The sequence below is a fragment of the Neoarius graeffei genome, chromosome 16 (assembly GCF_027579695.1).
Source record: "Neoarius graeffei isolate fNeoGra1 chromosome 16, fNeoGra1.pri, whole genome shotgun sequence".
Taxonomy (NCBI): domain Eukaryota; kingdom Metazoa; phylum Chordata; class Actinopteri; order Siluriformes; family Ariidae; genus Neoarius; species Neoarius graeffei.
Genome location: NC_083584.1, coordinates 17,998,189 through 18,023,219, shown reverse-complemented (window position 1 = coordinate 18,023,219; position 25,031 = coordinate 17,998,189). Strand labels below are relative to the sequence as shown.

Below are 25,031 nucleotides of genomic sequence, written 5' to 3'. Positions count from 1 at the left end.
GGCACCAGCAGGTGAGGTGGAGGGTCGAATGAACCCAGAGACCAGGGCGTCTTTGAGGTATTCCTCCATGGCCTTGCATTCTGGCTGAGAGAGGGAAAACAGTCTGCCACGAGGAGGGGTAGTCCCAGGGAGCAAGTCGATGGCACAGTCGTAGGCCCGGTGCGGAGGAAGAACGGCGGCCCTGCTTTTGCTGAATACCTCCTTCAAATCCCAGTACTCTGTGGGAACTTGAGATAGCTCGGTGAGATCAAGGGGCTCGGCAGGAGACACAGGAGAGCTAGAGAGCAGACAAGAGGCATGGCACGCAGGGCCCCATTCCACAACCTGGCTTGTTACCCAGTCTATGCGAGGGTTGTGGCGGGTAAGCCAAGGAAGGCCTAGAATCACTGGGAACTCTGGTGAAGGAATCAGGTGCAGGGATATTTCTTCCTTGTGACCTTCAGACTGAAGGAAGACTGGAGAAGTAACTTGGGTGACTCTTCCATCACCTAACGCTTGGCCATCGAGGGCAGACACAGACAGTGGGACTTCAAGAGGCGCAGTCGGGACATTGATGCTTTGGGCGAAGTGGATATCCATAAAGTTTCCAGCCGCCCCTGAGTCTAACAAGGCTTGACAAGAGTGGATGGACTCACCCCAGGAGATGGAGACCGGGATGTAGATTCCTTGTCCAGGGAGTCCAGGAGAGAGGGTAGGCCCCGTCACAACCCTCCCTTGGCTGGACGGGGCGGTCCTTTTCCCAAGAGCTCAGGACATGATGCTCGGAAGTGACCAGGCTTGCCACAGTAGATGCAGCACTTGTCCCTCCTTCTGCGCTCCCTCTCGGCTACGGAGAGACGAGTACGGCCAACTTGCATGGGCTCTGGACAGTCACTGGAGGAAGTAGACGGGCTCCATGTAGAGGCAGTGAGGCCGGAGAGACTCAGGACTTGGCGGCGTTCTCTAATCCTGTTGTCCAGATGAATAGCATGTGAGATCAGAGTTTCGAGGTCACTTGGGCATCCAATAGAGGCCAGGCCATCTTTGATGGGGTCAGACAAACCATGGTGAAAGGCTGAAATCAGGGCAGCCTCATTCCATCCGCTGACTGCTGCGAGCTTCCGGAACGATATGGCGTAGTCTGCGACGCTTCCTCCTTGCCGGATGGACATGAGCTTTCTGGCTGCGTCGGTACTGATGTCTGCCTGGTCGAAGACCCGAAGCATCTCTTCAGTAAACAGTTCAAAGTCAGAGCACTCAGGTCCCCGTCTCTGCCAGATAGCTGTTGCCCAAGCTCGTGCCTTACCAGCTAACAAGGTTATCACAAAGGCGATCTTGCGGCGATCCATAGTGTCGGTGGTAGGCTGGAGCTCAAAGGTGAGTTGGCACTGGGTAAGGAACTCCCAGCACTCACTGTGCTTGCCATCATACCTCTGTGGTGCAGGAAGGCTGGGTTCGCAAGGTGAAGGAGACAATGTGGCAGGAGGCACTGGAACAGGAGCTGGATCAGGAGATGCAGGCAGAGGTGTCAGCTGTGCCAGGGTTTTCCCAATTTGCTGAAGCAGTACCTCATGGCAAGCAAGGGCCTCACGTTGGCTTGTGAGCGTTCATGGTCGCTCCGAAGCGTGTCAAAGCTGCCATAATTCCCTAAAGGTTGGCCAGGTAGACAGTTGAAGCAGCCTCTGCTGAGTCAGTCATGACGGAGTCTTTCTGTTAGGGTTTTGCTGGGATTCAAACCCAGGTCGCTGGCATGATAATCTAGCAAACCCCCACTAGGCCACCAGGGGGATGACTCAAGTGCAGAGGCATGAGGCGAAAGTAGAGTATCAGAAAGAGTTTATTTACACTATATACAGTTCAAAGGAAAAAACAAAAGGATAATCCAAAAGCTCAGAAGATGTACAAAAAACAAAAATATCCAAAGGGTCAAAGTCCAAAATCCAACTAAGAAAAGAAGAGGCAAAAACTCAAACGCTCAGAAGATCAAAAGGTCAAAACAAAATCCACAAAGTCCAAAAGAAAGAAGCAAAAACCAAGAATACAAAGATACAGGCAAGGTACATGGGACAGAGGGAACTAGCACTAACAGCATAGCATAGGAAAAAGACTCCGTGACAAGGGAACAAACAGAGGGGTATTTATACACACAATAAATTGAACACAGGTGACACTAATGAAGACAAAACAGGCAATAAAGACAAACACAAAACACAGGAACAGTGGCGGCCTCTAGAGGCCAAAACAAACATGACAAGAAAGATAACAGCGGCCTCTAGAGGCCAAAACAGTCCCAGTCCTAACAACAACATACCGGCTTATCTACAAATATCTGTATATACCCATCTATGCATATAATGTACATTTATGTAAGCAGCAGAAAAGTGCACTGGACATGAAATGAGCAGTGTAACTAGTCCTGAGTACAGCAGAGTCACAGAATCTTATTTTTGCTGAGCCGGGAGGAGTCGAACAGTCTAATGGCCTGAGGGACAAAAGACTTCCTGAATCTGTCCATGGTGCAGGGCAAGGACAACAGTCTGCCACTGAACAAGCTCCTCTGCCTGATGATGGCACCGTGCAGAGGGTGGTGAACATTGTCCATGTTTGAGAGCAGTTTGCTCAGGGCCCTTGGCTCTGCCACTGATGTAAGGGACTCCAGCTCAGTTCCCAGCACCGAGCCAGCTTTCCTCACCAGCCTGTCGAGCCGTCCAGCGTCTATCTTCTTAATGCTGCCTCCCCAACACACTACAGCACAGAAGAGGACACTGGCTACCACAGACTGGTAGAATATCAGCAGCAGTTTCCGGCAGATCCTGAAGGACCCGAGCCTCCTCAGGAAGTAGAGTCTGCTCTGACCCTTTCTGTAGAGGGTATCAGTGTTCACTGTCCAGTCCAGCTTGTCGTCCAGATGTAGGTCCTGACCATCTCCACATTGACCCCCTCAATAGAGATTGGCTGCAGAGTCGGCCTGGACCTTCTAAAGTCCACAAGCATTTCTTTTGTTTTGCCAATGTTCAGCTGCAGGTGGTTGGATTTACACCACAACACAAAGTCCTGTATCAGGCTCCTGTTCTCCTCCTCCTGTCCATCATGAACACATCCCATAATCGCAGTATCGTCCGAGAACTTCTGCATGTGGCAAGACTCCGAGTTGTATTTGAAGTCTGATGTGTAGAGAGTGAACAGAACTGGAGAGAGAGCACTGTCCCCTGTGGTGCTCCTGTGCTGCTGATCACCATGTCAGAAATGCCGTCCCTGATCCTGACATGTTGTGGTCTCCCGGTGAGGTAGTCTGTGATCCTGGAGACCAGATGTGTGTCCACCTCCATCTCCTGCAACTTGTCTCTCAGTAGAAGGGGCTGGATGGTGTTAAAGGCACTGGAGAAGTAAAAAAATATGATCCTCACTGCGCCGCTCCCCTTGTCCAGATGAGAGTGAATCCTGTGTAGAAGATAGAGGATGGCATCATCCACTCCCACCTTCTCCCAGTACGCAAACTGCAGTGGGTCCTCAGCATGGTGGACCTGGGGTCTGAGGAGGTTCAGCAGCAGTCGTTCCATGGTCTTCATCATGTGTGATGTCAAGGCGACCAGCCTGTAGTCATTCAGTTCCTTTGGATGTATTTTCTTGGGAACTGGAATGAGGCACAAAGTCTTCCACATGACAGGAACCCTCCTGAGGCGAAGACTCAGGTTAAAGGCATGTTGGAGGGGCTCCCCCAGTTGGTCAGCGCAGGCTCTCAGCATCCTGGGACATACCTTGTCCAGACCTGCTGCCTTCCTGGGGTGGAGTTTCCTCAGCTCTCTCCTGACTTGGTTTGTGGTGAAGATTGGGGGACTGGGGGAGTGGATGTGTATTCTGTCTGCAGGAGGTGTTGATGGCTCTGATGATGATGTTGGTGGTAGGGGTGAGGGCTGATCTGCCGGTGATGATGATGAGGTGACAACTGCTGCAGGAGGAAGGGAGAAGGGGGCAGCAGGAGCAGGACAATCAAACCTGTTGAAGTGGTTAAACTGGTTTGCCCTATCCATGCTCCCATCTGCTGAGCTGTCGCTGTTCTTCTTGCAGCCTGTGATGGTTTTCATCCCATCCAAGACCTCCTTCATGTTGTTTTCTTGCAGCTTCTGTTCCACCTTTTTCCTGTATGACTCCTTGGCCTCTTTTAGCTGGACTTTGAGTTACCCCTGTACATGCTTCAGCTCTGACCTGTCTCTGTCTTTGAACGCCCTCTTCTTTTGGTTGAGGAGGCCCTTGACTTCACTGGTAACCCAGGGCTTATTGTTTGGAAAGCAGCGTACAGTTCTTGTGGGAACAGCAACATCCCTGCAAAAGTTCAAGTAGTACATTATGCAGTGTGTCACCTCCTCAATGTCCTCCCCATGCGGGTCTAACAGTACATTCCAGTCAGTCATCTTGAAGCAGTCCTTAAGAGTTTCCTCTGCCTCGGGAGACCAGGCCCTGAATGAATGCATGGTGATGGGCTGCCTCAGAACCATTGGTTTGTACTGAGGCTGTAGGAGAACCAGATTATGGTCAGATCTCCCCAGCGGTGGTAGTGGGATTGCCCTGTATGCATCCTTTATGCTGGCATACAATAGGTCTATGGTCCTGTTTTTCCTAGTGGGACAGTCCACAAACTGATAAAAGGCTAGGAGAGTGGAGTCCAGAGTGACATGGTTAAAATCCCCAGAGATCGCAAAGAAAGCCTCAGGGTGTTGTGTCTGCAGCGCTGCTATGGTGGATTGAATGACATCATGTGCTGCCTGCGCGTTCGCACGTGGAGGAATGTAAACACAGGTTAAAATGGCGTGTGTAAACTCCCGAGTCATGTAATACGGTTGGAGACTGACCGCTAACAGTTCAATGTCCTGGCAGCAGATGATCACCTTAATGTTTACGTGTCCCGGGTTGCACCATCTGGTGTTAATAAACAGTGCGAGTCCCCCACTTTTGCGCTTGCCGCTCAGCTTCACATCCCTGTTCGCCCTCACTGTAGTGAATCCAGGTAGCTCCACATTAAAATCCGGTGTGTCACTGTTAAGCCACATCTCCATGAAATACAACAAACTACACTCCCTGTAGAGCCTCTGGGTTTTCACCAGTGCTGCCAGCTCATCAGTTTTGTTGGTTAGTGAGTTCACATTCCCCATAAGCACCGATGGAACCAAGGGTTTGTACCTCCACCGCCCTTCCATCTTCTTAGCCTTGCGCTTGGCCCCGGCTCTGCAGCCCTGGTACCTCCTCCTCAGTTCCACAGATATTGAGTGGACAATGCCCTCACGTCCCCTCGGTTGTAGGGGGCGTAGTAAATGCGATAGTAGGGCTGAGACACTTTATATAAATAAAAACAGATTAGTGTAAGGTTTCATTTTTGGCATCATCATCATCATTATCATCATCTTCACATTATTTAATGTGAAATATCTTAAAGCAATTAACCAGGAAATTTTGAAATTACGGGGTTATGAAATGCCATCATTATACATTAATACAAGATGTTCTAGATGAAAAAAATTAAGTGGACTTTAGCTTAAAAAACATGTTAAGTTGTAACATCAGTCCATTGGGCCATTTCCCCAGGTGTGGCCATACTACATGGCTGTATTAGGAAACAAAAACAATGGTGGCTCTGCGTGACATAGGATTCCACACGTCTTCCTCATTTCGTCCTGGATCCAAGATGTTTGGCTGAGTTGCTTCATCAAATAAAGCAAAAGTAGCAAATTGTGCAGTGAGCATTTTACAGAAGATTGGTTTGTGGAGGACTTGTATGAAAAAAAAAAATCACTGGATAGAAGCGAGACACGAGACAGAAACTACAACTGAAGCCAGACGTGATCCCGACTTTGTTTCACCACAAAACACAGACACTGGCAGCACTACAGCATATTGCCGTATCACGCATCAAATGGATGGAAGATAAGCAGATAAATATATCTTTAAATAAACAGGCAATACACTAGCCACTCCTTTATTTTGATTTCTTTTTTAATACTGCATTGCTATAATTTTTGTAGAGAAATGCAAACAAATTGACTGAGAAGTCACGCTAGACCATAATATTATAGTATAGTCTCGTATAGCATGCACTTGTACACCTCTGCTGTGCTCGCGGAAAATGACATCACGCACAATGGAGTTATGGTGGCCTCCCTGACAAAAAATAGTCCCATCTATTTTCAGCGCTATAGTGGTTATATTGTTAAGAACAAATTCAAAATGCAGCTTTTTTTTAAATAAAGGACAGACATAAAGACTGACTTTGAGCTCAATTTGTTTATTTGCGAGATATTTTCTTTAAAATTTAATTTTTTTGGACTTTTGTGGAAATCGGTGTAACAGCACCACCAATGGTCAAAAGAAAAATACACAGAATGACATGAGTGACGCTGGGGCTTTTCTTTCTAGCCCAGACTGTGACCATTGTGTTGGTTGATTTCACAGAGTGACACGACCCATAGATTTCATCTCCATTTGGACTGATATCTTTCAGCCCATTCACTGAAACATTCAGAGCAGGTGATAGAGAAGGCAGTTGTGAAATCCAGTCATGGTTGTAATGAACACAAAATTGCATTTGGAGGAGAAATGAAAAGAACATACCATATATGGCCAAAGGTATGTCAACATGTAACCATATGTGGTTCTTTGTCAAACCATTTCCACAAAACTGGAAGCTCACAAATGTATATTCTGTAGTATTACAAGTTTTCACTGGAACTAAGAGGCTCAAACCTGTTCCAACATCACAACTTCCCTGTGCACAAAGTGAGCTCCATGAAGACATGGCTTGCCAAGTTTGGACTGGAAGAACTTGAGTGTCCTGCACAGAGCCCCTGACCAAACTGAACCCCACTGAACACCTTCGAGATGAACTGGAGCACCAACTGCACCCCAGGCCTTCTTTTCCAAGATCATCAATAGTCATGTGACTGAAAGGGCAAATCAACACAGCCATGCTCAAATTTCCCAGGCTGTTGTCAACTGATGCCTACGTAGGATCCAAAGGATATGGTGGCCAGAAATGATTACCAATCAAGAGTTGGTGACAAGAACAAAAGAAACACCCATGATAACCCAAATACAGTGAAGAAAATGCAGATGAATTGGCCATACTCTACGGAAACCTCGGAACAACATCACAACACAGACATTACAGTGGAACCCTCAGGGGGAAAGAAAGAGAGGTTGCTACTGGAATACCCAGAGACGGAACACAACAGCAGAGATACAGACAGCTGGTTACACCTGGAAGCAGTTGGAGAAAGAAGCACAGAACCAGACAGATTGGAGGAAGATTGTCAGTGGACTATGTTCCTCTTTGGAACCACAAGCTTTAGCAAGTAAACACGTGCCAAAATCTAGTGGAAAGGTTTCCATGAAGAGAACAGCAATGCAGGGCATATTAACACCCATGGTTCAACAAGCACATACTGTGATAGTCAGGTGTCCAAATACTTTTAAACTAGCGGGGAATGCCATGGCCTAATGGTTAGCGAAGCAGCTTTGGGACCAAAAGGTCACTGTTTCAATTCCCTGGACCAGCAGGAATGGCTCAAGTGCCCTTGAGCATGGTACCCAGGGGCGTCAGAAGCATGTTTAATGTGAGGGGGGGACACACTGGCGGGGTTCTGGGGGTCCTCCCCCAGAAAATTTTTAATTCATTAGATGCCATTTCCTGCATTCTGGTGTATTTTTAACAGGTTGTTAAACACCTAATTTTACCTACAAAAGTCACTTAATTCAATGACTATTTTAGAGACTCAACAATAAGTCCTCATTCAACAACTAGTCCATATATTCATCAGCCTGTTTTTAAACCCACTGCTCTGCCTAAGATAATGAGATGAATGTGACACAATTTATCACCAACAATGACTTTATGGGTGCATTTTACTTTTTATTTTGTGTTTCCTTTTTTATTTAGTTTTAGATGCAACACAACATGCCACTGTGCCAAGCAATAGTGATGCTCAACTGTATGTTTAAAAATAAGAATATTCATAATTTCACACAATGAACAGGCATGACATGGCATCATGCAAACTTCACAACACAAAATCACACTGTGTCAAGCAACGGTGAGACATAAAAAACAACTTCACACAATGAACAGGTGCAATTTTGTTAACCACCAACAGTGACTTTAGTGGGTGCATTTTACTTTTTTTTTCGATTTTGTGATACTCGTGACAAAAATGACACGGCATCATGCAGTCTTCATAACACAAAATTACACTGGGTCAAGCAATGACACATAAAAGAGAACTTCACACAATGAGCAAGTGCAGTTTTGTCAACCTACATGCAATGGTGGTACTACAGTAACATTTACAGATTAGTATAACAAATAGATTTATAGATAGAACTCCTTCTTACATTGGTACCACCACAATTTCTACCACTTCATAACTTTTATCCCCCTTTCCTTCACAGTCCACCTGGAATAACATCCATTTCTCTCCATTGCTTTCCTTTCTACTATTCCTTCCCCATACACTGATTTCCCATGTTACTTTCCAGAAAACTGGCAAAGACCAGACAAAACAAGTTCTTCAAATCACAACAGGGAATCAATAAATATCATCAGAGCAGACTTGACCTCATTCTTGGCATTAAAATAAGGCAGGCCTACTGGGTTTGAATTAAATGATAGCTACCGTAACATTAAGCTAGCTGATACATCTCCTAACACTGACTAGCCAGCTAACTGCACTAACATTTCCATTGGGACAAAAAAACCCTGTCCTGTGGGGAAATTTTGACTGACTTGCCGCTTCTTTGTAAAGAATTTCCTTATGTCCATTGTGTCTGGGGAGGGAGCAAATACTGCAATTCATCATCAACCAAGAATACCCCATTAGGCTAAGCTTATTTCATTGTTTAGTTGAACATTAATTTATCGTGGCTTAGGGTTAATTTTGAGGGCAGATAACAAAAGAATAAGGTTTTAGCAAAAGCTAGACATTGTGAGGTGGCAGTGGGGCTGACGTCACCTCCTCCACTTTCGAGCAGCTGCACCAAAATGCCTCTGCTCACGGTGAGATTCACTTCACTTGTGCGCAGTGAGTTGTTGTAAGTAATGCCCGGAAAACCCGGAGTGGATTTTCAGTGGTCTGTGTATTCTCTTATCAGTCAAGTGGAATGGATTCTTTCACGAAGCAATAGAAACTGCGCTGGGTGAACTAATATTTTATGTTAAATGTGGGGGGGTCCAAATGAAGAATTATGAAATGTGAAGGAGACACGTCCCCTTCATCTTCAATGGTGGCGACGCCCATGATGGTACCTAACCCCCAACTGCTCCCCAGAGTGCTCTTGGTACAGTATGCTGTACATCACTCTGGATAAGAGCATCTGCTAAATACCATTAATGTAATGTAATATTTTATCCACTGCAAGCTGGCCTAGTGGTTAGCATGTCCGCCTCTCAACTGGGAGATCGCAAGTTCTACTTGCAGTCGGGTCATACCAAAGATCATCATAAAAATGGTACCTACTGCCATCTGGCAAGGCATGCTACAATACAGATGCAAGTGGGGAAGTCAAACTCTTGCGGTTACCAGAAGACTAGCCCCCCATTGTAACCCTAGCTATAGAGGCAAGAGGCCGAGGGCTATGGAAACCGAGATCGGTGCCACCCAATGTGCCTTAAGGGCCTGGTTAGTACTGGGATGGGAGACTGCCTGGGAAGACCAGGACATGGCGCAGGAAGGACTTTATATTTTAGACTTGGAATGTTTTATCCATATACCATAGACTCAAAGTACAAATCACACAAATGGACAGATGACAGAACTGAATTTAGAGGATTGTTTTTTTTTAACAAAAAGGTTGCTGTGTTTGGTATTTGGAGGAAAGACATCATTAAACCAGTATCACAGCATTACAGACATGAAACTTTTAAGAAAAATGAGAAATCATGAATAGAGTTACCTAATCTTTCTTTGTGTACAACATTTTGTATCAGTGAGACCTTATGATAGAATGCATTGCTCAACACTAAATATTTCATTGTTTCATCATGCTATTAATAGATAAGAGATATGTTTCATCACTGCCTAAAAGCAGAGCGCCTAATGTATGTATGAGCAAAATATTTACAAGGGCACAAAATCAACCTGAATAGAATAATATCATAGCACCATGAATGAACCATCGAATTGTGTCATGTATTTCACGTCAATAAATTGCTGCAATGTCTTGTGACAGTGAGAACAATAATGAGATACGCATCGCAGTTATGAATACATATTTACAGTGGCATGCAAAAGTTTGGGCACCCTTACTGAAAATGTCTGCTACTGTGAATAGTTAAGTGAGCAGAAGATGAACTGATCACCAAAAGGCATAAAGGTAAAGACGAGACATTTCTTTTTAGCGTTTTATGTAAGATTTGTGTATTATTTTTGTTTTGTACAATTGGAGAGTGAAAAAAGAAAAAGGAACACCAGGCGAAAGTTTGGGCACCCCAATACATTTGAGTTCTCAGGTAACTTTTATCAAGGTTTCAGACCTTTAGCTTATTGAGCTGTGGCTTGTTCAAATTCTTCGTTAGGAAAGGTCAGATGATGCAGATTTCAAAGCTGTATAAATTCTCTGACTCCTCAAACTTGTCCCTAAAATCAACAGCCATGGCCTCCTCTAAGTAACTCCCTCGCATTCTGAATAATAAAATAATTGATGCTCACAAAGCAGGAGAAGGCTACAAGAATGTATCAAAGTGTTTTCAGGTAGCTGTTTCCTCAGATTGTAATGTTATCAAGAAATGGCAGTTAACAGAAACAGTGGAGATCAAGGTGAGGTCTGGAAGATGAAGAAAACTTTCTGAAAGAACTGCTTGTTGGATTGCTAGAAAGGCAAATAAAAACCCCTGTTTGACTGCAAAAGACCTTCAGAAAGATTTAGCAGACCCTGGAGTGGTGGTGCACTGTTCTACTATGCAGTGACACCTGAACAAATATGACCTTCATGGGAGAGTCATCAGAAGAAAACCTTTCCTGCATCCTCGCCACAAAATTCAATGTCTGAAGTTTGCAAATGAACATCTAAATAAGCCTGATGCATTTTGGAAACAAGTCCTGTGGACTGATGAAATCAAAATAGAACTTTTTTGGCCACAATGTGCAAAGGCATGTTTGGAGGAAAAAGGGTGCCAAATTCCAGGAAAAGAACACCTCTCCGACTCTGAAGCATGGGTGTGGATCGATCATGCTTTGGGGTTTTTGTTGCAGCCAATGGCACAGGGCACATTTCATTGGTCGAGGGAAGCATGGATTCGAATAAATACCAGCAAATTCTGGAAGCAAACATCACACCATCTGTAAAAAAGTTGAAGTTAAAAAGAGGATGGGTCCTACAATAAGACAATGATCCAAAACACACCTCAAAATCTACAATGGAATACCTCAAGAGGCCCAAGCTGAAGGTTTTGCCCTGGCCCTCACATTCCCCTGACCTAAACATCATTGAAAATCTGTGGATAGATCTCAAAAGAGCAATGCCTGCAAGACAGCCCAAGAAACTTGTAGAACTGGAAGCCTTTTGCAAGGACGAATGTGTGAAAATCCCCCAGGTAAGAACTGAAAGATTATTAGCTGGCTACAAAAGGTGTTTACAAGCTGTGATACTTGCCAAAGGAGGTGTTACTAAGTACTAACCATGCAGGGTGCCCAAACTTTTGCTTCGGGCCTTTTTCCTTTGTCATTTTGAAAATGTAAAATATGAAAAAAATTGTTTTTTGCTTAAAATATAAAGGGAATGAGTCATCTTTAACTTTATGCCTTTTGGAGATCATTTCATCTTCAACTTGCTTAACTGTTCACAGTAACAGCAATTTTGACCAGGGCTGCACAAACTTTTGCATACCACTGTATTCCTTTCTTTGATGCCGCATGCCATGCACCAGAAACAACACCATGGCATTTATTTTGGTGTGACTCTGCTGGGTGCCTGGTGGACAGCAGAGAACCAGCGCTTTCACTTTATATCATTACTATACAGTTATGCTCTAATATTATTGGACATAAGAACTAATCGATATCAATCTGTGATAGGTTTAGATTCTCTAACACTAAATAAAGATGCTCATAATTGCTACTGAACTATACAATAATTATATTTACACAAGTGTACAGAGCATAGTAAGAAATCGTTCAGGTAAAAAGAAAAGAATACAATGTAAAGATACGTTGCCTGCTATGAAAAAAAAACAGTACGACAAAAACCTTCAGGGAAAAAATAACCTACTGGAAAACAGACTCCTCAACCAAATGCAGCGTATGAGCTCTGAGGGTTCGAGTTGCAATCTTGATATTTCAAACTTGATGTCAAACTATACAATGATAAGGAAATACAATGATGGACAAAAACAAGCAAATGGTCCATGGATCACCAAAGGATTAAAAAATGCCTGTAAAAAAAAGAACACGCTGTATAGACAATTCATAAAAAAAAGAACTTTGGAGGCAGAAATTAAATATAAAAAATACAAGAATAAATTAACCAGCATTATGAGGACATGTAAGAAGCAATATTATAATAAATTATTAGATAGTAATAAAAATAATATGAAGGGGCTATGGAATGTACTGAATAGTATTATTAGGAATAGAGCTAAAAACAAAAACACAAGCTACCCTGATCATTATATTGAGAATGACAGATCAATAAATAATATGGAGGAAGTGGTAAATGGTTTTAATAGATTCTTTGTAAATGTGGGATCAGATTTGGCAGAAAAGATTCAAGATACAGACACACCTGGAGGGGCGGAGGCTGCTCGATGGGAGAGAAATCCTAAATCTATATTCCTTGGTGCAGTTGGCATAAAAGAGGTCATAGACATTGTAAGGAGAAGTGAAAGTAAAACCTCCACTGACTGGAATGATATTGATATGAGTTTAATAAAAAAAGTTATTGAAGAAATTGCAGAACCATTTACTCACATATGTAATATGTCTTTTCAATCTGGTAAATTTCCAAACAACATGAAAATAGCTAAAGTTATACCTTTATATAAATGTGGAGATAGACACCATTACACAAATTACAGGCCAGTTTCTTTACTCTCTCAGTTCTCCAAGATCCTCGAAAAACTGTTCACAGCAAAACTAGACAACTTCATTGAAAAATATAAACTTTTAGCTGACAGTCAATACGGATTCCGGAAAGACAGATCAACAACCCTGGCATTAATGGAACTTATCGAGAAAATCACAAATGGTATAGACAATAAAAAACATGTTATGGGAATTTTCATAGATCTAAAGAAAGCATTTGATACAATAAATCACGACATTCTATTCAAAAAATTAGAGAGGTATGGTATCAGAGGGGTTGGTTTGGACTGGGTGAGGAGCTACTTAATTAACAGGCAACAATTTGTAAAAATTGGAGATCACACATCTGAGTATTTGCCCATAACATGTGGAGTACCGCAAGGGTCTGTCTTAGGTCCTAAACTGTTTATATTGTACATTAATGATTTATGTAATGTATCAAGTATAATGAAATGCATATTATTTGCTGATGATACAAACATCTTTTGTGCCGGGGACAATGCACAGCAGCTTATGGAAACAATCACAACCGAAATGAATAAATTAAAAAGGTGGTTTAACGTAAACAAATTGTCATTGAATTTGAGTAAAACAAAGATTATGTTATTTGGAAAATATAAGTCGAACCCTCAAGTTGAATTGAAAATTGACAACATAACCATAGAAAGAGTGTATGAAATAAAATTTCTGGGTGTGATTGTTGATCATAAAGTCTGCTGGAAACCGCATATTAATCATGTTAAAGCAAAAATAGCAAAGATTACTGCAATTTTGGGGAAATCAAGACACATTCTGGACTATAAATCACTACATACTCTGTATAATGCACTCATACTTCCATATCTGAGCTACTGTGTGGAGATATGGGGTAATACCTACAAATCTAACCTGCAGCCGTTATGCACATTACAAAAAAGAGCAATAAGAATTGTCAATAATACGGGATATCTTGAGCATACAAACGCATTATTCGTAAAAGCACACACTCTGAAATTCACTGATCTGGTTGAACACAAGACTGCACAAATTATGTATAAAGCAAGACATAACCTTCTTCCGGGTGAGGTACAAAATACGTTTATGGAAAGGCAGGGTGGGTATAACCTGAGAGGGGAAATGAATTTTAAGAGAGTAAATGTTAGAACAACTATGAAAAGTATGTGCATAACAGTCTGTGGGGTGAAATTGTGGAATGGTCTGGAAAATGAACTCAAAAATAGCACCAACATAAAACTGTTTAAAAAATTATATAAAAACATGTTAATAAAAATATATGAGAATGAGGACAGGCAGACTATATAGGTGATGATGAAATTGAGAGTAAGTCTGTGACTGGTCTTCTTGTATTTAGTGTATAGCTATAGGTATGTGTATATGTATGTACTGTATATATGTATTGTATGTGTGTATATATGCATAACATAAGTATCTGTATATATGATTTGATTTGGTCGATATTATACCATGTCGGTATGTTTTGGTTTGTTGGTATGTTTTCTTTTGTATATATAGTTTATTATGGTGGAAAGTGACATTTGATTAGCGGTGGTATAGAGGGTTAGGATTGGATAAGTTATTACTTCTTCCTAATCCTTTCTGAACATTGTTATGTTATTGCCTTGTGGCTACGCTATTCTGTTTGTTTATGATGATGTTTTGATTATTGTATTTTTTATTTAAATTTTTATTTTTATATCTTTCTTCTTTATTGTTCAGAATCAATCAATCAATCAATCAATCAATCAATCAATCAATAAAAACTGTTGTCTGGTTACAACTGTCAATTGTCCAACAAGCTAGTGGACTAATAAAACTGTTTTAACTAGTTTTATATGAAACGGTCACAAATATTTTCTGTAAAATGTGCCAGTAAATAATCCCACGTTATTTTTAAAAGCAAATTAGAAACTAGACCATTTCACTGACAATTTCGAGTCTTCAGCTATTTCAAACGTAAACTGACAATGTTAAGGTTAACAGCCTCATGCCATTTGCCTTGCACTGAGCAACAGTTGCCTTGTGCCATTTGCCTCGCGCCGAGCGACAATCGCCTCGCGCCATTTTTTTGAACATGTTGTGGTTTTGGCTGTTTAGGAAACAAACTGTTTTCGACCGCAGTCCAGAACGCATGATTTTCTGTTTGACTGGCATCAAAGCTTTTTGCGCAGGAAATGAGCACATCATTTGTTTATATAAAATCTAGGTGGAACTCCTTATATCTTTTGGAGAAACTGTAATAAATGAAATGACATTTTCAACAAAAACCACATAAAATATGCTCTGTGACCTTGAAAAATAGGTCAAGGTCACTCATCTTGGGTCAGTGAGCGTCTGTTGTCCGTGGCTACCAGCGGTTAAAATTTTTTCCGAAAGCGAACAACGTTTGGAAGAAAAAAATATATCACCAAAAACAATAGTCTTCATCTATGAAATACATGAAGACTAATACGTGCTGGATAAAAACCCATCTATCTTATGGAAATAAAGATACAAATTTCGTTGTTTGGTGGTCAAGTGTTTATGAGATACGTTGCTTTGCACTAACGATCGGGTTCCCTGTGGTAGTACATGTACGTTGTTCTTATGTACGGATGCAAAAGCCATCAAAAATCAGGTGGATACATTACCATATTCTCTTAAGTATGGAGCGTCACTATTGCATTTTAATCCTCACACCTAACATCAAGATCAGCCATCGCAGATCACTACTAGCCATCATTCCCTAGATAACAAACCTCTATTAGGACGTTTAGAACAATTTTTCGAAATTCACTTTCAATGTTTTTTGTGTTGCCCTGATTTCTGATTTCTTTGGCTTCAGGTGCTGCAGATATCCAACAGTTACAGAGAACTGGAGAGGAAATATGAGGCACTCACGTCTTTGGTGAACAACCAGAGTCAACTAATGATGCATTTGGAAAAAAGGTGTCAGATCAGTGTCGTCACCAAACCACAGCAGGTGAGATGAGTGTATTATACAGTAATAATCAGCCTGATATGTACATTTAAATAATATTGGCTGGTGTTGAGTGGTATATCAGATATATTCCAATCAGCTAGCATGATATTGAATTTGTTGAACCTTTCGGGTGTTCAGTGCGTCTTTCTCTTTCAAAATTCTCTCAAAATCTTCCATATTTAATAAAGCAAACCCGGCAGCCATGTTTGTTTACAAATTGTCACAGTTGCTCACTAGCACGGAAGTTTTACATCTCCGATGTGTGACGTCATGTTGTCTTGACAACCATGCGATATCATAAATTATATTCAACGCTCATTCGCTCATTTCCCTGGTGGTCTAGTGGTTCTCCCTGGTGGTCTAGTGGTTAGGATTTGGCGCTCTCACTGCCGCGGCCCGGGTTCGATTCCCGGTCAGGGATCTGCAACTTTTACATTCTCACTCTGACCAATTCACAACTTGATTTACATTCTCACTCTGACCAATTCACAACTTGATCTGCTCCAATTTGCATATCAAAGCCATAAAGGTGTCGACGATGCCAAAGCCTTCATCATCGACACTATCCACAGACACCTGGAGCTTCCCAATACCGCCGCCAGACTCCTGTTTGCATATTTCTCCTCGGCCTTTAATACCCTGCAACCACATATTCTGGCAGAGAGACTCCACCGGAACTTCAACATGAGCAGCCAGCTCATCTTCTGGATCCTGGACTTTCTAACCAACCGAACCCAGCATGTCCGGATTAACAATAACCTGTCTGATCTCCTCACCACCTCCACTGGCTCCCCACAAGGCTGTGTGCTTTCTCCGCTGCTCTTCATTCTGTACACTGATGAGTGCAGATCAATGTACCCCAACTGTCACCTGGTTAAGTTTGCTGATGACACAGTTCTCCTGTCCCTCCTGTCCGGCCCTTCCCTCCATCATGGACCCGCTCTTCAGCAGTTCGTAGAGTGGTGTGACTCTTCCTGCCTGGAGTTGAATGTTAGTAAAACTAAGGAGATGGTGGTGACCTTCTCCAGCAGCTAAAGGGAACTAGCGGCGGCTGTCACCACTATGGTCCACGGTTTTCCGGTCGAGACAGTTGAGGAATATTCCTGGGAACCATTCTGGACTGCCAACTGAGGTTCTCTTCCAACACAGAAGGGATCCTGAGGAAGTGCCACCAGAGGATGTACCTATTAATGCCGCTTTTCCACTACCAACGCGGCTGAGTTGGGCTGAGTGGAGCTGAGTGGGGCTGTTGGAGTTGCATTTCGACTACAACCGTGCTGAACCGTGCTGGCTGGAAGTGGGTGGACACATTGGGTGGACTTAGCGAAAGTGGGTGGACGTCACGTGATGTCGTTAGGCGGTGCAAACAGTGACATCAGTGACCTTTTAAGCGGTAGTCTCACGACCTGGATAGTAAACAATAAACATGGAGGACATGGAGTCGTTAGTGTTGCTGGTCTTGGTGCTGTGGCTTGTTGTCACCAACAACGCCAACAGATACTGGCAAGAGCGTATAGATGAGGCGAGGCGCATAAGGCTTCAGAAATTCACGTAATTCGTAATTCTCCTTCTTCCGGGTTTACGGTGTTTACAGATCCCAGCGTGCTTGCGGGGCGTGTGTGGGCATGTGAGGACACTCCTCCTCACCAATCAGTGCACAGGGGAGTGTCTCCTCATGCCCCTAGCCCCACTCGGCTCGGTTTGGCTCGCTTCAGCCCTACTCCAAAACCGTGCGAGTTTTGGGTGCTAAGCAGGGCTGAAGCGAGCTGAGTCGTGCTGCTCTGAGGTAGTCGAAACGCGAGTCGTGTCGGGCTGAAGTGAGCTGAAAAAGGGTAGTGGAAAAGGGCCATAAGGAAACTGAACTCTTTTTCTGTCAGTCAGAACATCTTGTTGACATTCTATTATACATTCATTGAAAGTGTTTTAGCTTTTTCTATATGTTGTTGGTATTACTCCATTACTGTACAGGATAGGAACCACCTGCATAATATTGTCAAGGTGTGTTCTAAGATTATTGGACTTCCTGCTCGCCACCTGAATACTGTTTACGAGCAGCAGGCTAGCGGCCTGGCTCGTCGAATTCTTAAGGACTCAACTCATGCTTTGTTCCCGGCATTTGAGCAGCTGCCATCTGGTCGCAGATTCCGCTGTCCGGCCTGTAAGACCCAGAGGAGGAGAGCAACCTTTGTTCCAAGTGTTATTCTCCTCCTGAACTCTAAGAAATCTAAGACAGTTACAAGAACTTAAGTCTTCTGTACAATACTCTAGTGCAATATCACATGTCCTGATGTGCAATATTACAATATCACCTTGTCACTTTAAGTACAATGCCACTCTAATCATATTGTCATTTTAATTTTATCCACGCGTCATTTTATTTATTTGTCATCTTTTATCTGCTGCCTTTTTTTTTTTAATTAATTTATTTTTTTCTTTTACTTTGTTACTGGCAACAGGCCTGTCATTGTATATTGTATATAATACGCTTTTTCCCACCCATTTTTGTGATTTTATTCTTTTTGTGATTTTATTTTCTTGCTCTTTTAATGTACCGCTCTTCGCCCTTCTAATTGCCCTTCGGGGATAAATAAAGTTTTGTCTAAGTCTATTCTCCATTGGGTAGAGTGATGTAATACACGTAGGATAAGCGATATGCTAACAATATTGCATGCTATCAAACAAAATGAAGCAAACCCGCTAGAAGGGAATAGAACACGTTTTTATTCCATCGAAAAAATGTCCTGTATGTATAATAGCATATCATATAACACTAGAGTCAGACAGATTATTTGATTCTTTCAGGAGGACGAATCATCGGTGGTTGATCAGTCCAGCCTCGTACAGAAGGAGATCTCTGAGCCTAAACATGAAGTCAGGAACATTCAGAGAGACCAGAGTGCCCCTCTGGAACAGAAACAAACACTGCAGGAGGTTCATGGGCTCCTCATGACAGCAACAGATCTCCCTACGGAAACGCCATTCATCAGTTTCCCTGACACTAAATCTCCAGGTTTGTAAAACATATACTACATTATGTTAAAAAACTTATTGGAGATGCTCTTGTAAAAGAGTCATGACATCATAAATAGTAGAGCCAATTAGGTTTTAATATGCACACGCACGTGATTTTTCACACCATAAACATTTAATGTGTTTTCACATATAATTTTTACAAAATGAATTAATTTTCTCACCTGATTGTTTCTTTTCAACATGTAATCACGTATTGTTCACATTTGATGTTGTGTCTCTTGACGTCACATGTTGAAAAGAACCTTCATGTGATTTTTTTTCTCATGTAATCACATAATAAGTGTCAGATGTTTGTCAGTTATTTTTTCACAAAGGGGATGTTATGAGCCTTATTCTGTGTCTAATGACATTTTTGATGGAAACACCTCATCAATGTATCCAGTGTAGTAAAAATAACTTCAATGAGGCTGTAGCTCATACTGGCCACTGTTGTTGTGCATGAGTTTGAAATTCGATCAATCCTATGGGAGGAGGTTTCATCACAGTGGTTTTTTACGTGGTGGGTCGCTATTAGCCAGCAGTAGCTATTAGTGCAGGTGCTATTAGCCAGCAGTAGCTCCCCTGGGATCTGTCCCACCATGGTTGAACTTGCCAGGAGCAGGGGGAACCTAGCAGGACTAGGCCTGATGGTTTGCTGCCATGCTCCCGATGGTATCGCAACCCAGGGTCATTGCTGAAGCCGTTGCCCGGGGAATACTGCTAGGAGGTAAGCACTCTGACTCAATCCCTGGGTTCTGGCAGCCCATCTCCACATATTTGGTCATCTAGCCAGACTGTCACCACCACTGGAATCAGCCAGGCTACTTCTAGAACCAGCCCCTGAATGGAAGAGACCCAGGGGCAGACCCCGGAGTAAGTGGACCGACCAGTTGTCTGCTGACCTGAGGGACCTGAGTCTTGATCTAGCATCAGCCTGGGAGGTGGCCCAGAACAGGACAGACTGGAGAACCTTGTGCCGAGGCGCCACGCTCCTGCAGGAGCAAGCGGACTAGTGAGTGAGTGAGTGAGTGTGGGAGGAGGAGCTAATTTTGTGAAATGGCATATGACCCCTGTGTAGACGCATCATGGCAGGTGGTACTACCTGGTGAACAAGTCTTGTTGGAATATGTCTTTAGAGTCTTCTGGGTGAGATTCAGTGAAAACATCCCAGCAGTTTATGAACAGTAGTTTTTGGTGTGACGAGTCACTCAAAATTTCAAACGCCCATAAAATGTTAAATATAACAGGTGGTGCCACTGTCTTAACAAATTTTATACATACCAACCTGGGGAACATTCCTGTAGCAAAACCCTGATGTGGGTGGAGCACAGAAGCACGGCAGGCGGTTGTTTGCATCTTAATTACTTCCTTTATTCTTGCTTTTCAGCACACAACTCACACTCTTTCCCTCACACACACATACACACACAGGCTACTAGCAAGCCCTCGGCGCCGACCTCCCCTTCTCACTCTCCTTTCAGAGGGCGCGGTCACTGTAGGAGACACACAAACACATGTTAATTGACAACAGGTGTAGTGACATGACCACTCACCTTCCCTGACTCCGCCCTCCATTCACAGACTGATGCTCAGCCACGCCCCCGCTGCCACAATTCCATATGAGTTTGATCAAAATCTGATCACTCCTGTAGGAGGAGTAGTGATTTTCATGAAATTGCACATGACCCCTGTGTAGCCTCATCCATGGCAGGTGGCACTACCTGGTGAGTAACTCTTGTTGCAATATGTCTTTAGAGTCTTCTGGGTGAGTTTCAGTGAAAACATCCCAGCAGTTTACAAAGAGTAGAATTTAATGTGACAAGTCACCCAAAAATTTCAGACGCCCATAAAATTGTAAATATGACAGGTGGCACCACTGTCTTGACAACTTTTATGCACAGCCACCTGAGAAACACAATATGAGTTTGATTGGATTCCAATCAATCCTGTAGGAGGAGTAGCAATTTTTGTAAATTGTGGACAGATGATGACGACAGACGACGACGGATGGACAACGCGTGATCGCATAAGCTCATCCAGCCTGGTCTGCAACCGGATAAGCTAAAAATGATCTGGGGGAGATTGGTGTGACAATTATGAATAAATATAATCAAAGCAATCAGAAATGCTGGAATTTGAACTCATGTTCATGACTTTATGATCTCTCGTTCAGAGCTTTTAACCACTAAACTATCACTTACGGTACATGGTACTAAATATTGAGTTCCAGACATTTGCCATCACAGTCCTTGCTTATTTGAATACTTTATTAATTTAAAAACACCATTCCCTGTACTGGAAATTTAGAATTTGTGTATTTACTGTAAGGTGTGTGTGTGTGTGTGTGTGTGTGTAGATCCTTGTGTGCTCTGCAGAAACTCTTTGTGTCAGTGACCTAGACACATCCCACACACACAAAAAAAGTTATTATAAACTGACGACACCAGTCATGTGACTTTGCTTCTGTTCATTTGCACAGTTGTTCAGCCATGAGATGAGTGTGAGAAATAACAATAACAGGTTTTATGTAAGGGTCAGGTATTGCTGCATTTTCCCTATCTATATGCCATACCTAAAATAATTCAAGTAAATTAAAATAAATTGTACTATATTTATATTGCACTTTTACCCATGGAAATTGCCACAAAACAGCTTAACATTACGTTACATTACATTACGTTATATGCCATTTAGCAGACGCTCTTATCCAGAGCGATGTACAACTAGTGCAAAAGTCAGGTCCACGAAGTGCTGAACTTGTAGATAAGAAAGTTCTAGTCCCAACTGAACAAGTGACAGCAATACCTAGTGTAATATTCTGTTAAAGTACCAATACTCAGCAAACAGCCAAGGAAACCAACCAACCATACAAGGTACAACTAAATAGAGAATTCAAACGGCTAACCCCAGGCTCGACAGTACACAGCCTGGGTTGATCTTGACCCTAATGCAGTTACACAGTGGGCAGGGGAGCAGGGGACAGGTGCATCCTGAAGAGGTGAGTCTGTGCTTGAAGGTGGTCAGGGAGTTGACAGTTCTGACCTCAATGGGAAGGTCATTCCACCAACAGGGAACCAGGACAGACAGCAGTCTTGAGTAGGCTGGGCAGGAGAGGAAAGGAGGAGGGGCCAGGTGACCAGTAGTAGTGGAGCGTAGGGATCTGGAAGGAGTGTAGGAGTGGATCAGACTCTGAAGGTATGCTGGACCTAACGCCTTGACAGCCTGGTATGCTCGTAACAATGTCTTAGATTTGATGCAAGCTGCGATAAGTAGCCAGTGCAGATCAGCAAGCAGAGGGGTGACATGGGAAGAATGAGGGAGGTTAAAGACCAGGCGAGCTACAGCGTTCTGGATGAGCTGTGGGGTCTGATGGCAGATGCTGGAAAGCCAGCAAGGATAGAGTTGCAGTAGTCCAAGTGGGAGAGGACCAATGCTTGGTCCAGGAGCTGAGTAGAGTAGGTGGTGAGAAAAGGGCGGATCCTTTGGACATTGTAGACGAGGAATCTACATGTCCGGGTCACTGCAGTGATGTTCGCTGAGAAGGAGAATTTGTCATGGAACACGACCCCTAGGTTCTTTGCATTAGGTGAAGGAGACGTAGAGATGTCCCCCAGGGAGATGACGATGTCCAAGGGTGGAAAGGATGGAGCAGGAATGTAGATTACCTCTGTCTTGCCTGAGTTGAGCTTCAGGTGATGGCTATCCATCCAGCTCTGGATGTCATGCAGGCAAACAGATGCGAGCAGAGACTTGTATGTCAGAAGGAGGAAAAGAGAGAAACAGTTGGTGTCATCAGCATAGCAGTGATAGGATACGTAGACCATGAGCAGAGGGAATCGGGCCGAGAGACTGGGTGTAGAGGGAGAAGACAAGTGGACCAAGGACTGAACCTTGAGGGACACCAGTGGTAAGTGGGCATGGTGCTGATACAGTACCAGACCAGCTAACCTGGAAGGAGCAACCAGAGAGGTACATTAATAGTACACCTGGTACTGTACATTAATACAGATGTACAGTACCAGGAAAAAGTTTGGACCCACCTTCTAATTCAATGGTTTGTCTTTAATTTTATGAATTAAAAGACACTTCAGGTCTTAAAGTAATGATGGATCAAAGTCAAAGTCAAGTTTATTGCATCCATATCAATGGAAATTACATTGCATACGCCCACCGTCATGCCCACATAATAAAATAAAACTAGCCTCTGTTGAGGATATATACATGCATCTGTGCCTATAGTTACAGGCACTGATATAATACAAATAACATTTAATTAGCACTACAATATAATAAGTTAACATTAAACACACAGACATACAGCTAAAAGAATTCTACAAAGGTGCGTTTAAAGTGCTCATTATGCCGCCTAACTGCTTGTGGTATAAAAGAGAGAGCATACCGCTTAATGCGTGTTACAGGTGGTCTTAGCCAGCCACTGCGCTCCATAACTTTGTTACCCAAACAAGTATGGAGAGGATGACCAGAGTCCTGCATAATCTTAATGATTTGAGTCTCTTTAAAATTCCCCCAGATTTACCTCTTCTGCGCCTTCTTATCTCTTTCGGGATCTATGTTGTTTCTCTTTACTTACAGTAGTTGAGCAGTTCTTGACATAATCTGGATTACTACAGTTGTGGTGTGGAATAGGGCTGTTTACTGTATTTTTATTATTTACTATTTACTGTTTGATCTCAAATGCATTAAGAAGGCAAGAAACTCATCCACCGGTTAACTTTTGATGAGGCATGTCTGTTAATTGAAAAACATTCCAGGTGACTACCTCATGAAGCTGGTTAAGATAATGCCAATAGTGTGCAAAGCATCATCAAGGTAAACGCTAACTACTTTGAAGAATCTAAACTCATCTCATCTCATTATCTCTAGCCACTTTATCCTGTTCTACAGGGTTGCAGGCAAGCTGGAGCCTATCCCAGCTGACTACGGGCGAAAGGCGGGGTACACCCTGGACAAGTCGCCAGGTCATCACAGGGCTGACACATAGACACAGACGACCATTCGCACTCACATTCACACCTACGGTCAATTTAGAGTCACCAGTTAACCTAACCTGCATGTCTTTGGACTGTGGGGGAAACCGGAGCACCCGGAGGAAGCCCACGCGGACAACATGCAAACTCCGCACAGAAAGGCCCTCGTCGGCCATGGGGCTCGAACCCGGACCTTCTTGCTGTGAGGCGACAGTGCTAACCACTACACCACCGTGCCACCCAGAATCTAAACTATCAAACATATTTTGTTAACACTTTTTTGTTTACCACATAATTCTGTATACGGTATGTTCCAGATGTTATTTCATAGAATAGAATGCCTTTATTGTCACTGCACAAATGTACAACTGAATTTAGTTCATCATAGGAGAGCAAAGCCGCTGCATACGTGTGTGCCACCACTCCTGAGCACTTCAGCCCAAGGCTGTCCCATGTTAACCTAACTGCATGTCTTTGGACTGTGGGGGAAACCAGAGCACCCAGAGGAAACCCATGCAGACACGAGGAGAACATGCAAACTCCACATAGAAAGGCCCCCGTCGGCTGCTGGGCTCGAACCTAGAACCTTCTTGCTGTGAGGCGACAGTGCTAACCACTACACCACCGTGCTGCAAAATAGTTTTGTTGTCTTCAGTATTGTTCTACATTAATGGCATTTAGCAGACGCTCTTATCCAGAATGACCTCCAACATACCCAGTGTAGCCTGGGAGGCAGTTGGGGGTTAGATACCTTGCTCAAGGGCACTTCAGCCCTTCCTGCTCATCCAGGGAATCAAACCGGCAACCTTTTGGTCCCTAAGCAACTTCTCTAACCATCAGGCCATGGCTTCCCCTATAATGTAGAAAGCAGACACAATACAGAAAAATCTATGAATGACTAGGCGTGTAAACTTTTGACTGGTTCTGTAGATTTAGATCTAGAGGTGACAGTATTGAGAGGAACCAAATTCAAAAGAGAACACTTCCTGTGCTGGGTGACACCAGATAGTGATTTGATTAGGATTATTAAAT

At 43.2% G+C, this 25,031-nt stretch overlaps 1 protein-coding gene and 1 non-coding gene across 2 annotated transcripts in view; both read left to right on the top strand.

The window, feature by feature from the left end:
- Positions 1–25,031, top strand: part of angptl6 (angiopoietin-like 6) — a 55,219-nt gene that overhangs the window by 9,532 nt on the left and 20,656 nt on the right. The window contains exons 3-4 of the mRNA XM_060941996.1: positions 15,862–15,999; positions 18,802–19,009. Of these exons, the coding sequence (XP_060797979.1) occupies positions 15,862–15,999; positions 18,802–19,009 (346 nt within the window). The remainder of the gene's footprint in view (positions 1–15,861; positions 16,000–18,801; positions 19,010–25,031) is intronic.
- trnae-cuc (transfer RNA glutamic acid (anticodon CUC)) lies at positions 16,349–16,420 on the top strand. The gene has a single exon. It is a non-coding gene; the product is annotated as a tRNA-Glu (tRNA).